The sequence below is a fragment of the Penicillium crustosum genome, assembly GCF_028827405.1.
Source record: "Penicillium crustosum strain IBT 35664 chromosome Unknown utg000004l_segment0_segment0, whole genome shotgun sequence".
Classification (NCBI taxonomy): Eukaryota; Fungi; Ascomycota; class Eurotiomycetes; order Eurotiales; family Aspergillaceae; genus Penicillium; species Penicillium crustosum.
Genome location: NW_026623125.1, coordinates 1,689,598 through 1,704,748, shown reverse-complemented (window position 1 = coordinate 1,704,748; position 15,151 = coordinate 1,689,598). Strand labels below are relative to the sequence as shown.

The 15,151-nt window shown below is 35.1% G+C and overlaps 1 protein-coding gene across 1 annotated transcript; it reads left to right on the top strand.

Annotated features, from left to right (window-relative positions):
* Positions 1-10,219: 10,219 nt before the first annotated feature.
* N7487_009691 (uncharacterized protein) lies at positions 10,220-12,357 on the top strand (the record flags this gene model as incomplete). Its single annotated transcript, XM_056877421.1, has 2 exons — positions 10,220-10,302; positions 12,264-12,357. The coding sequence occupies 2 exons, from the start codon at positions 10,220-10,222 to the stop codon at positions 12,355-12,357; spliced, it is 177 nt and encodes a 58-aa protein (XP_056726001.1).
* Positions 12,358-15,151: the final 2,794 nt, after the last annotated feature.

The following is a 15,151-nucleotide window of genomic DNA, read 5'->3' as shown; positions in this document are numbered from 1 at the left end:
GCTTCTTTCTTATAAGAGGCCTAGGAGGAAGAGATTTTATCCTTCTTATCTCTTAATCGACTCCTATTTCAACTTATCGAGTACCTAATGTTTTAGAGCCTAATTTAAATAGCTCGTACCTCTCTATCTACCCCGTTTATCCCCTCTACTAATATAATTCGTCGTCGGCTATTAAGTATAGTTAAGAGTCGGTAACAGAGTATACTTTAGATACTTCTATCTTACTTAAAGATATCTATTACCCTTAATTACTAGACCTCTCCCTTCTTATAGGTATTTATAGCAATCACTAGCTATTTTATTAATAGCGACTAGATATATCGAGAGGTACTACTAGACTTTAAGCCTATTTATAGGGCGTATACTAGTATAAACCTAAATAGTACGCTAATAGAGACCCTTATAGAATATAGAATCGAAGATAGGGTATTTAGGCTAATAATAGACAATATATTAAATAACAAAACTCTTATAGAATCCCTTTAATAGGTTTTACTAGATAGTATTATTATTATTCGAATTCCTTATCTTACCTATATTATCTAACTTAACCTAAATTAGCTTCTTAGATATATTAAGGCAGTTCTAGAAAATGAGACTATAGAGATAAAGTAGACTAATTAATAGTCTAAAATAGCCTAACAGAATATATAATAATAGCAGCGAGGGATTTCTTCTATACTAAATAAGATTCGTTATCTTATAATATATATAAACGCTAGTCCCTAGCGCCGGGAGAGTTTTTATAATCTCTAACCCTAAAAAGTCAAGATTGCCCTAATCTAAGATATAAAGACCCGGTAGAATTTAATATTCCTAATACTTCGCCGCGCGAAGAGACTACGGTCTATTTTTAGCCCTTTTTATAAAGAGTATACTCGTCTTAATCTACTACTAGATACCGAAGAGTAGCGTTAAATTGACTATCTTCTTTATATTACAGAGCTATTCTTTAATTATACTCTATAACTCTTAAAGACTCGGGATATTACTATATATTATACTTTTAAGATATATAACCGGCTTTTTAAGTATCTTAAATAGATAATAAAGCAGCTTAGACGGAAGCGTATTCTATAGAAGAAACAGATACTTAATACGCTCGAAGCTAGTCGACTAAAGCTTAACGAATATTACTCTTAGACTGATTATATCCGAGGATATATCTTTGCGATATATACTATACTTACGCCTATAAATAAGTTTCAATTCTTTCAAACTGATAACTAGGATTAAGAGTAGCGCGATAAATATCGCTAGACATTCTAAAAAGCTCTCGTACTATATTAAGATCGGCTTTCTTATATATAAGACTCGCAATCTTCTTATAATCAACCTCGATTAAGTTCGAAGCTTAATAAGATATTAAATAGTAATAGAAGATAGCTGTCGGGAGTTACAGATAAGATAATACAATATCTCGATAGTAGTATATTAAACCTAAATAATATTAATATTTTACTAACTAGTTAATAGATACGATTGAAATTGCGCCTCTTAGTTTCTAAAGAGAGAATCAATACCGCTTTCCAGCTATTACAGCTCTTATAAGGGATATTCTCTCAATACCAGCAATAGGCGCTGGTATTAAACGACTATTTAATACCGCTTGAGATATCTGTTATTACCGCCGGGGAAGAATGAAGTCCGAAACAATCTAAGAGCTTATGATATTCCTTTGTACTTCAAGATTCGATCTTGAGGAGCAAGAGGCTAAGCGACTTGAAGAGTTTTTTACACAAGACGAAATTGAAGTAGCGAAGGAAGAGAAGGATAAGAGACCCGATGGGGTTGAAGTAGACCTAATTAGTGATACTGAAGAGCTAGATAAAGGGGATAAGGAGAATAAGGCGGTAGAGGATATTGAAGATGATATGATTGAGCCTAAGCTACCGGATAATGGTACGCAGCTCCGATTATCAGGACGGAAGCGTAAACAGCGAGATGATGATAATTTCCAGTATCACTAGTTAGCTAAAATATTATCTTCCTACCCTAAATCTACATACTCTTGATATAGATAAGATATAAGAGAAATACCCAAAATTACAATAAGAGATTGTATAAATTATGCAGTGAGGATTCCTTGGTATATTTGTCTTATTTGTAACCCAATTGGGGCCCCAGTATGGGTCCGGGTTGAGGGTAGTAACCCAGAACCCAGCGCTGGGTTGAGATTTTGGACCCGGACCCAACCCAAACCCGGGTTGGGTCCGGGTCCGGTTGGGTTCTGCGGAAGCCTACTTATAAAAGGATTCCGTCTTATAATATAAAGTATAATCTTACTTACGAAAGAAAATAAAGAATTCCCCGCTAAGAACGAGAAAAAGAAGTAAAAGAGGATCTAATCTTTAAGGTATATATAGATTATAAAGGGGATCTTTCAGTTTAGAAGGGTTATAAGCTAGGTTCGGAGCTATTTAAGACCTAAGTAGCGCGTAGAAATACCTATTATAAGTAGGTTAAGTAGGGCTTATTGTTGTAGTAGTGGCACTACAGTAGGGAGATAGATGAAGAAGAAGAGTTGTTATTTATAAGAACTAACTAACTAAATAAAGGGTTTAAATACCCTTAGTACCAAACATTATCTGAAGACTGCTCAGTCTGTCAAATATCTATACCTGTATATTTAACACTTATAACTACCTATACGGGCCGGGCGAGTATATAGAATATATAGGTTATTAGGTTATAGAAGAGAGATATATCTAGATAGAGAAATTAGCTAGTTAAATTAATTTAATAGCGTTATAGTTAAAATAAATATATTTAAATTTAATAGTTTAGTGGTAGTAGACTACTGGCTTATATAGACCACTCGCTTACCGAATACGTTATATATTAAATAGAACTAAGATAATTGATTAGAGATCTTATTTATAGTTAGTTTTATAGCCTTAATTCTCTTTTTGAAATATAATAAAGAAATTACTTTTTCTTATAGAAAGATATAAATCTTTAATAATACTTAATTAGCTTTGAAAGTAGAGTAGAACTGTAGAGTATATAACCTTCACAATTTATACAATTTTCCTTCAATACTTCTATATTTTATTTATAAATCTAAGATTATTTTAATAAAAAATAAGATCATATAATAATAATTATATATATCCTTATCGCGTCTTATACGCTTATAAGCTTAGAAATTAGCCTTTAGTTAAGTACTACTCTCCGAATTAGAAGGTAGTATAGGTTTAGCTAGACTGCGCCAAAACCCGCAAACCCGCAAACCCGAAAAAACCCAACCCGCAAATGGGTCGGGTTTCGGGTCGACTTTCATAACCCGCAATGGGTTTCGGGTTTGCTTGGGTAACCCGCGCGGGTTTGCGGGTTACCCATGCGGGTTACTAAACAGTGCAAACATAGGAAGAGTCGTATCTATATAAATTATGCATTTCTTACCTGTATCTTGTTGTATTTCCTTTTCACCTCAAGGGGGTAAAAGCTCCTACAGCCCGCTCTAATTCCAATACACCACTACTATTTCTAACGGCTGTCAGAAATTACTTATGCGTGAAAAGCCACTTTGCCTATACTATTTCTAACCGCGGTCAGAGATAGTAGTAGTCTGAAGGGAGTTTTCAATATATAGATAATTTCTGACCGCGGTCAGAGATAGCAGTAGTCTGAAGGGGAGTTTTCAATATATAGATAATTTCTAACCGCGGTCAGAAATAGCAGTAGTCGAAGGGTGCCTTAGACGTATAAACAAAACCGCCGTAGATTACTGTATTTTATTAGTATAAATCAGCATTTTTATACACTTCGCCATGGCTTAATTGGGAAAATTATGCAGCCGCGGGTTTTTGCGGGAACCCGCGCGGGTTACCCGCGCGGGTTGCGGGGCGGGTTGCGGGTTGGTCGAGTCTACCCATCGGGTTTGCGGGTTCGGGTTGCGGGTCGACTTCTCTTACCCATTCTCGGGTTTTGGCGCAGTCTAGGTTTAGCTATATAATCTACTATATTAACTATACTATTGAGATCCTCTATATCCTACCCTTCTTCGTAACTAGTATCTTCCTCTATATTGCTAACTAGATTAATATTAACTAGATTAGATATAATCAATCCCCTTCTCTTCCTTAGCTTCTTTGACTATATCTTATATCAAGAACTCCTATAATAATATTAAGTCCTATTCTTCTTTATCGAACTTTAATATATAGATATATTATTAATTCCTAGATTGCAGACGTATATAGTCTTCTATAGTAGTAATAATAGATATCCTAAGCGAGATATATTAGTTCTTTTGAACCTCTAAAGGAGCTATATTAATAGTAACCAGATTAGTTAGTTTAATAGAATATAGGGTAAAAGTACAGGCGAGGATATATTACTATCTAAGTACTATATAATCTTATTACCCGAAACCGTAAAATATAGAGATTTAGGCGCTTTTAATATAAAGAAAAGTAATCTTCTAGACTTTATCGGTATATTACTCGCTGATTATTATATTAATTATATTTAAATATCCCTAGATATTATTAGTCTTAAAGTAATACTAGCCGAGCTTCTTCTAGGATACCTACCTATAGGGCCTATAATATCTATCGCTTCTAGCTAATTTATTTTCTAATAAGTTAGGAGATTAATTTCTTAAGATATTTAAATAGCTTATTATAAAGTAGGAAAATATATTATATTATAGCGTCTTATATCTTTAAGAGTTTAACTATAAAATCGAAGAATAGCTAAGTTAGAAAGAGAAGATAATTAACTTAACGCTATTCTTTATTACTAAACGTTATATTAGCTTATTTATACTTATTATAGAAAGGCTAAAAGATTAGCTATAAGCGCTTTATATATCGAAGTATTAGGAATATTAAGTTCTAGCGCGTTTTCATATCCTATAAAGGTATACTATAATCTTAATAGGATCGCTTTATAGGTTATAGGATATCTCTCTGCGTTAAAGGTTTATATTTATATAAATAGTAAGATTTTAAATCTAATAGTAATAAAAGTTAGTAATATATATTTAAGATAATTGAGGAATATATATTACTATTAAAAGTATATAAGTAATATTAATCTTTTCCGAATTGATATATATATAGATAGTAATCTCTACTTATTCTATCGTATCTCTATTACTTTATCAAGTATATAAGCCTTAATTAAACCAAGTAGTTAATTTAGTCTAAGCTAAATTATATATATATAAGGTATAGAACCTAAATAAAGGTCTATATCTTCAGATATAGACCCTTATAAGGTATTAACTATTATTTAGTTATCTAATATATAGGTCTTAATATCTATTAGTTATATACCTAGACGTCATTAAAAACATTTAGAGGGCCGGCATCTCCCGCCCTCCGCCCGACCCTCGCGGGCGGAGGGCTGATACTTGCCTACCCTCGCCCGACCCTCCGCCCTCTAAGGGCCGCCCTCGAGCGGCCCTCATCGGCCCTCATTTACATAAAAAAAGTTGACCTTTCCTAATTGAGATGCATAAAAGTGCTAACTCATCACTTTAAATTACGGTTATTTAACAGTGTTCTGGTTTATATATTAAATTTACACTCTATTTCTTTATCAGCGTCAAGAAACTTTATAAAATTGAGTTGTATTACGATTAATCATAGCAGGTAATAATAATATTATATATTCCTAGTATCTTTAAGTGTATTGGTTGTTATCAATTGTAAAAGTTATCAATTTTGGATAATAGAGTTATAGAAATATATATTTGCAACTGTAGCTAGATAGTATATACTTCTTATCTGAATACCAATTTTTTTAACTTTTATATTTCCCCTATAGGATATTGATATTTTAGTAAAACTAATAAAAAGAGCTTTAATTCTTCTACTTAGAAATATTTAAAATAAGATATTATTGAAGTTCGTATATTCTAAAGTTGTAAGATATTTACTACTGGTTTTTACTAGATTTAGGGGTTATTGAATTTAGTAGAAAAATGAGGGCTAATTGAGGGCGGTTTGAGGGCGGATCGAGGGCGGTTTAAGGGCGGCCCGTATATTCTAAGGGCGGATCGAGGGCTAGATAAGGGCGGCCCTTAATTAGCCTAGTAAATCTAGCTAGTTATAGAGATTATCTTAGGTTAAAGTGGGTTATATTGTGATATGTTTATTATTTACCGAGTGAGCTGAACTTTAGGGTGGTTAATCAATTCTATTTACTAGGACTTGTTAATTTTCTTAGTATGTCTACCTTCTGATTCCTATCCCGTTTTTAAAATAAACTCTATAAGTGATTATTTAGTTAACAATATCTTAAATTTCTTAGTTTTTAGATATCTATTCTTTATCTATCTACGACGGTAATCCTATAAATTTAACCGACCCTCTTCTCTACTTTCCGAATAAGCAATTCCTAACCCCTAAGGTTTCCGAAAGCTAGTAGATATTTAATACTACCTTAAATTCTAGGTTTCTTACCCCAATTCCTCTACCTTTAATTCCTTCTTCACTTCAGCGTATTAGTCTAGGTCGATTAATAGTGTTTATTCTATATACCGATATGTCAAAAGATGATTTTGTTTCCTAGTGGTTAGAGACTGAGTTTGGAAAGACAAAAAAACGACTAAACTAGAATAGCAACCGGACAGCCGCTTGCTAGGACCAATTTGATCAAGTTGCTAATACAAAAACCGGTAAACTAGGGGTAATATATCGTCAATGCTATAAAGTCCTCGATTATCTAGTAAATAGGCGGTATAGAACAACTGCACTTTATCGATACTTAGCTAGACCGACCTATCGTAAATCTAGTACCCAGAAGGGCAATATTAAGGGACTACTTGTGAATACCGTATATATTATATAATTTTTCTATTATTATTTACTAATAACTCTCTGGATCAATAGGCGTAGAACGTACTAAGTAAGTCAACAGTCTTTATATAAGAGGTATAGGAACAGAAGCTCTTACAATTACTTACCCTCTCCCGTCTCCCCTTTAAGTTTATTAAATACCTAGAGTTTCGTAAGGTTATTACCTTTACCCGACTTACCCCGATACAACTATAGATCCCTTCTACAGTCACAATACAGTCTCGACTACGGCGGTATATCTAGGAATAGTAACAGTCTATTCTTAATAAGCTTCCTCCTAATATAAAGCTTTCGATTGTATTAGATTGCTAGATATCTCCGTTTCAATAGGCCTTTATAGCCGTTACTAGCTACTTCCTCGACTAGTATTAGGAGTATCGAGAGGTTCTTCTTAGATTTGAACTATTATCTGGCTTATACTTAGGTATTAACCTAAGTAACGTAGTTTTAAAGCTCCTCTATTAGTATAAGATTACAGATCGAGTACTTATAGTCACTACCGATAATATATCAAATAATAATACTATAATAGTAAGTATCTAAGAATTACTCTAATCTCTTAAGCTAAATAATAGTACTATAATCGTTCGGGTTCCTTATATTGCCTATATTATCCAGCTTAGTCTAAATAATCTTCTTAGGAAGATAAAGGCAATTCTAAAGAATAAGAGTACGGAGATAGACTAGTCTAACGACCGTATTCGATCTCTTCGTATAAGGCAACAAAAAAGAGAAATTGTTAATACGCTTAATAAGGTATACCCCTATAACCCTACTTTTTTTATTATACTAATCCTTCTATTCTTATATAGGTCCGAAACCTTACTATCTATATTAACGTAAGTCTATAACGGAGAGAGTCATTCTGTAACCTTTAAACTAAGGAGCTAAGGCTTAGACTGCGCCAAAACCCGAGAATGGGTAAGAGAAGTCGACCCGCAACCCGAACCCGCAAACCCGATGGGTAGACTCGACCAACCCGCAACCCGCCCCGCAACCCGCGCGGGTAACCCGCGCGGGTTCCCGCAAAAACCCGCGGCTGCATAATTTTCCCAATTAAGCCATGGCGAAGTGTATAAAAATGCTGATTTATACTAATAAAATACAGTAATCTACGGCGGTTTTGTTTATACGTCTAAGGCACCCTTCGACTACTGCTATTTCTGACCGCGGTTAGAAATTATCTATATATTGAAAACTCCCTTCAGACTACTGCTATCTCTGACCGCGGTCAGAAATTATCTATATATTGAAAACTCCCTTCAGACTACTACTATCTCTGACCGCGGTTAGAAATAGTATAGGCAAAGTGGCTTTTCACGCATAAGTAATTTCTGACAGCCGTTAGAAATAGTAGTGGTGTATTGGAATTAGAGCGGGCTGTAGGAGCTTTTACCCCCTTGAGGTGAAAAGGAAATACAACAAGATACAGGTAAGAAATGCATAATTTATGTAGATACGACTCTTCCTATGTTTGCACTGTTTAGTAACCCGCATGGGTAACCCGCATGGGTAACCCGCAAACCCGCGCGGGTTACCCAAGCAAACCCGAAACCCATTGCGGGTTATGAAAGTCGACCCGAAACCCGACCCATTTGCGGGTTGGGTTTTTTCGGGTTTGCGGGTTTGCGGGTTTTGGCGCAGTCTACTAAGGCTTATTCCGATCTAGGATATCCGAACTCGCTAGAATTCGACATTTTTAATACTCCGACGTACTAAACGGCTCCAATCAACCTTTAATAAATTCTACGCTCAGTACGACTAGGAATACTTTATACTAAGTCTAGAAGAGTGGCGATAGATTGACTATCTTCTTTAGATCACCCAGCCTTTCTTCAAATTCACTACTCTTCTTTCTAAAACTAAAGATATTAGTATTCACCTAATCTTTAATATCTATAATAAGCTCTTCAACTACCTTAAAAAGTTAAAGACTGCCTTAAAACAGAAGAAGATTACGTAGAAGCAGCTTATACTTACTTCTCTTAAGGTAGCAGAGAAGAAGCTTTCACAATATTATAGCTAGACCGATTAAATTAATAACAATCTTTACGTAATTAGCACTATTCTCTTACCCTAATAAAAGCTTAACTTTTTCAAAGGAAAGGACTAGGATAATCCGGTTAATAACTAGCGTACAATCTATCGAGTAAGTCTTAAGGAATACTTTCAGCCCTATAAGAAACTTTATTTAGATACACAATTATTATCTAGAGCTCGATCATCCGTAATCGCGATTTTAGAGCTTAAAATAGAATACGGGGTAGAAGAGTCCCAGCCCTTAGTATTAAGTGAATATAATAAGCTTAAGGAATACCTTAATAGTAATAAGTTATATCTTTTTATTATCTATCCTATATTAACTTATATTTAAGGTATTGTACGAACGCCTACCTATTTATTTTAGAAAGAGTATCAGTATCAGTACCCTACTCTTATAAACCTTATACGCGATATACTTTTAATACTAGCTATAGGGGCGGGTATAGAACGCCTTTTCAACTCCGCCCGGGATATCTGTCACTACCGACGAGGCTCTCTAAAGGTATTAACAGTTCAAGATCTAATAATGTTTATATATATATCAAAATTTGAGATCGAAGATACCTACCGAGCTTTGATTAATAAGTATCTTTTATATAAAGAGATATAAGCTAACTAAGAGGAGAGGGATACAACCAACACTTATCATTTTGAACCTATAAGTGATAATGACGAGGGTAGTGATACTTATAAGGATGTGGGGGATGAGGATAGTACTATCTAAGTAGTAGTTAATCAAGGCCAATCATAACGGAGGCAGCGTACTCAATCGGAGCTAGAGGTTGAAGAGCAGGAGGAGGATACGGATAGTAAGCCTAAGTTGCCTTATATACAACGGCATTCAGGGAGGGTTCGGAAGCGCTTAGACTGCGACATCGCCCGTCCATGGGCACTAGAAAGTGTCCACGGCCCGTGGGCCTTTTGAAATTCGACGCCCATCGCCCATCCTTATGCAAAAATAATGCAAAAATTACCCTATTCGGCGATTTTATGTACATAACTAGTTCTTGGCAGTACCCACCGTGCCAAGAGTGCCCGCATATGTCTTGGCGACGCTAAAAATGTCTCCACAAAAACGGGCGTTGTCGCAGTCTAGAAGCGCTTAAGTAAACTTGATAGTTATGAAATTGAGAGTGACAAACGCCGTAGAACTTGAAGCTACATAATGTATATTAGTTCCTTAAAAAATAAGATATTTATATTAAGATTTGATATTATCTAGCCAGTTTAAATGGGTACTCCTAGTTGTATTTATTTTCTACAATACTAAGCTGTAAACCAAATACTAAATAATACAGCCGAGAAATGCATATTTTATGCAAGTCTAGGGATTTCCCTATTTGTCCTGTTTGTCGGCCCTCAAAATGTTTGGAGGGCCGCCCTCTGAGGGCAAGAAAATAACCTGCCCGACCCGCGGGCAGGCGTCGCCTGCCCTCCGCCCGCAAAAGTGCGGGTCTGCGGGCGGCCCTCAGAGGGCCGCTCGCGGGCGGATATGAGGTCTATATATACCTTTAACTCCTATAATAGCCCTACCGTAGTACTATAATATCTAGGGTAAATCTATAGTAGTAGCTACTACTTTAATAAGCCCCCCGACTAATAGAATTATAACTATTATATTACCTTTAGTCGCTAAGGACTTCGGATCTCTATTTAGTACTTAAGAAAGAGTAAGAAGTAACAATAAGTAAGATCCTAGAGCTATAAAAAATATATACCTATAGATCGACCCTTTAGTAGTTAATATATTAAAACTGCCTATAGGTAAATCGATTAACTCGAGAGTTATCTATTACTAAACTTAACTTCTTTAAAGTATACCTACTTATATAAATTAAAGCTTTTAAATCGGAGATTATTATATTTAGCTAGAGAAAAGGGAAATAGTTGAGATAGGATAGTTATATTTAGCTTCGGAGTAGCTAGTTTAGTACTATTCATATATAATTAAGTGATTTTATTTAAGTTTAATATTTAACTTCAATACTTCCCCTTCTTAAATAGCCGAGATAGTAATTTAAGCCGGAATTTTATCCTAAAAATCTCTTTAATAAAAACCTATATTAATAAGCTTTATTAATTAAAGCTTTACTTTATATAAGATTTTAAAGCCTATTTAATCTATTCGATTATATATTAAACTAGCTTATAAATAGCTTCTATCTTATAATATAAGGTACTATTTTACTCGCCTAAAAATTAAGGAACTATATACTACTAATAACTAAGGAATATAAGTAAAAGTATACTAAATACTAGAGGTAGATATATAATAAAAAAGGCCTCTTAATTTAAGAAGCTTCTTATTTAATTACTAAGCTAGTAAAATTAGATAATATACCTCCTTTAGATACTAATATATATATAATATAGGCTTCAAAATTATATTTTATAGGCTATACTAAGGTATAGTAGGTATAGAGAAACTAGGTATAGATTTAATAGATAGATACTCGGCTAAATAGATAATTAATTAGTATATTTAATTTAATAGAGTTTTAGTTTAGAATTGATATTTAAAAGTAATAAATATAGGTAGGGTAGCTACTTAAGGGTAGTAGCTATTTAGTAGTAAAATATATTATATCTTTGTAAATAAATTAATAAATTCTCTTTTTTATTATTTTATATGAAAGATTAATTATAGTTATTAGATTAATCTATCTTTATATTCTTATCTTTTAGAATTATTTTTATCTTTCTAAGAAGATTTTTTAGATTAAATTAGATAATATATATAATATAAGAAACTTAAACGATTATAATATTAGTATTTAGCTTAAGTAATTAGAATAATTCTTAGATACTTACTATTATACTATTATAATTTAATATATTATTGATAGTAACTAAAAGTATTTAATCTATAATGTTAATACTAATTAAAAATAATAGCTAGTAATAGCTATAAAAATCTATTAAAATAAAGATATCTATTAAATACTATATAAAAGTATATATATTACTCAATCAGCTATATCTACTAAGATTAGAAAAGAGCGGATTTTATCGTTTTAGAGAATTTATATAGGTTAAATTTATTAGATATTATCGTACCTATCTATTTCTAGACTGCGACATCGCCCGTCCATGAGCACCTAGGAGGTGCCCATGGCCCGTCCACGGTGGGCCTTGGGCTATTTGGATTTTCGAGTGCCCGTCCATAACGCCCAAGGCCCACGGGCATGCCCACGGCGGGCATGCCCACGATGCCCACCATTATATAAAGTTGTCTTAAATATATATAGAAATTAGATATATAGTAAATTATAGTATATATATTTATATATATCTTATTAAAAATCCGGAATTATGATTGTAAATATATAAAAAATATAAATTTAGTTGAAATATTTTGAAATCTGTCAATTAAAATCACGTGTTGCGCTAATTTTGCTTACTAAAAAGGCCCACGGGCGCCCACGGTGTCCATGGACAATGGGCCCTAAGGGTAGGGCCCGTCCATGGGCGTATTGATAGTGCCCATCGCCCGCTTACATAAGGCCCGTGGGCACTGCCCACCCGCCCGTCCATGGGCGATGTCGCAGTCTAGGTATACCTATCCTAGGTATATCCACTATACCTACTATTATATAAAGTTACCTAAAGTAGACGTATAACTCGCTGACTTTATATAATAAATAACTGTTATTTATATCTACTTTACTAACTCTATATAAAATAGCGGTTTTAATCTATAATATCTATAAATTTTACTAAAATATCTAAGTATATAAGAAACTAATATATATATAATGTAACGGGCCAGAGCCCGGCTTGGATCACGTGAGGCACGTGCCCATAACATACATAAACCCCCATCGCCAGTAGATAGTTACCTTTTCTCTAAGATTGATATAAACAGCATGTTGGCCTAGCCTAATTGAATCAATAAAGCTTCAGCCCTTCACATATATCAATCAATCTTCCGATTCTTATCGTTAAACCATCGGACCCCAACGGAAAAGCCCTAGAAGCGACAATCCCTAGGCATAGCAGAAGAATTACCCCTGAATCACCCCCGATTCAGCGACGAAGCACTAATAGAATACTAGTAACCATAGAACCTCAGGCTCAGCAGAGTACACCCCTACAGTGGGTAGAAGCTATAATGCAATAGATAATAAGGAATCAATAAGCCTATAGCGAAGCAATAGAGCAGTTCACTACCTCCTAACAGCGGATAGTGACTGTATAAGAGCAGTACGCGGCAACCTAGGAACGACTCTCCGCCGTATAAGGAGAGCGAATCCGCCGCCTCGAAGAGATAATAGTATAATAAGGCATTAGCAATCAAACCGATGAGATTACTAGCGAAACGGTTACGGAATAAGTACGAACCGCTACCGAAACGCTGTCGAGTATCGGAGAGCCCTACCGCCGACTAAGAGTAGACTTCGGCACAACCCACTCTAACCCGGACCCAACCCAACCCAACCCAACCCAAAATGGGTTTTGGGTCCATTGCTTCGACCCAACGATGGGTTTTGGGTTATAGCTCATAACCCAAAACCCATTGGGTAACCCATTGGGGCCCCAATATAGTGCAAACAAAACAAACCAAAAAATTATATGGTTGAAATTCAAAGATTTGAATATATATATATCTAGCATAGTAACTCAATTTCAAAACAAAAACAAATTTATATAAAAAGCATTTTATACTATTAAAAAAGTATATTTAAAAATGCCAAGACTTGGATTTTATGAATTTTATGAATTTTTATGCAAAAATGGGTTCAAATGGGTTATTATTGGGTTATTGGGTTTAACCCATTGGGTTTTGGGTCGGACACTCCGACCCAAAATGGGTTCTGCCGAAGTCTAACTAAGAGCGAGACTCCCCGACCTAGTGTTATTCGCGGGAAGTGTGAATAACTGGCCTATATGGCGTATCACGATAGAAAATAAACTAGCAGTCGATAGCGAAGCTATTAGTGCTATATACGAATAATTTATGTACGTATTCTCCCGGCTAGAGAAGCTCGCCTAGAAGAATACCGGGACGTATATAAAATACCGACGAAACGACGGTACCCCGGAAGAGCTCCTAGATTACCTAGAAAAGATCTATAGTGACCTAAACGTATAAGTATAGGCTGCCCGACGCCTTTACTAGATTAATCAATCTAAAGGTATAGCTTTCTCGAAATTCCTACTACGGCTAGAAAAGGAGTTCGCCGACGCTAGAGTACTAGAATAGCCCGACGAAGCTAAGTAATAGATCTTGCTCGGTTCCCTAAATCGAACTATAAGCAATTCGCTGATAAATTGTAGTATACCCGCTATCTTCTAAGGCTTGATCTCCCGTCTTTATAAAATTACTATAGATATAGACGCGTTAAATATAAGTAAACCGCCTACTCGCCGCTCTACGAAATCTATAGATAAAATAGATTAGACCCCGACGGTATCGGTAAACCGCGTCGATCCGTACGCGAATTACCGACGAATCAGTCGCGAACGCTACGAACGACTAAAGAGAGTATAATAGGTTAGTAAAGAAGAGATAAGTAGCCGCCGGGAAGAAGGCCGCTGCCTACGTTGTAGAAAGCCCGGCTGCTGGATTTCGGAGTACCCGCTTTTATTAGTAAGACGCCTAGAGTAGAAAAACCGTGTAGCGGTAAGTAAGCTGAAAAGGAAGGAGGATCGCGATAGTAGCGAAAAGCCGCCGAAATATAAACGAACCGCCCGTATTAATAAATCGTGAGTAGTAGTCGAGGAAGATACCGAACCTAGTTCGATAGAAGAGAGCGTATAAACTAATAGTAAGTCGGAAAACGAGTAGCTCCTATTCTTAGCCGCGAGTAGGAGCGAAAGGGGGTCGAGAAACTAGATAGAAGCGAGGAACTACCGTTCTTAGTTAACGTTAGAGTGAATGGAATCTAATTTACAGAAGTATTAGTCGATTATAGCTATTTAAGCTACGTAATAGTAAATAGAGTACTCGCTAAATCTCTCGACCTTCTGTATATATAGATTCGTCCCCGATAGCTAGACGGAGTAGTAGCGAATTAGGGCCGAATTACCTACGTTACGTATTTTAATATAGATATCTACGGCTACTAGAACGGTACGATCTTTACGTATATTATTAAGGACTAGATAGACGAAATCATTCTTAGCCTTCTATAGATTAAGGATGTCGATAGAATATACTCGCCGAATAAAGGATATATAGACATTTTCTCTAAAACTAGAGAGAAAACTAGATACTAGAATCGAAAGAATAGGACTATCGGACCGGTCGGTATAAAAGTATTACGTATTAACCGCGCTTTAGCTAAGTCGATTCA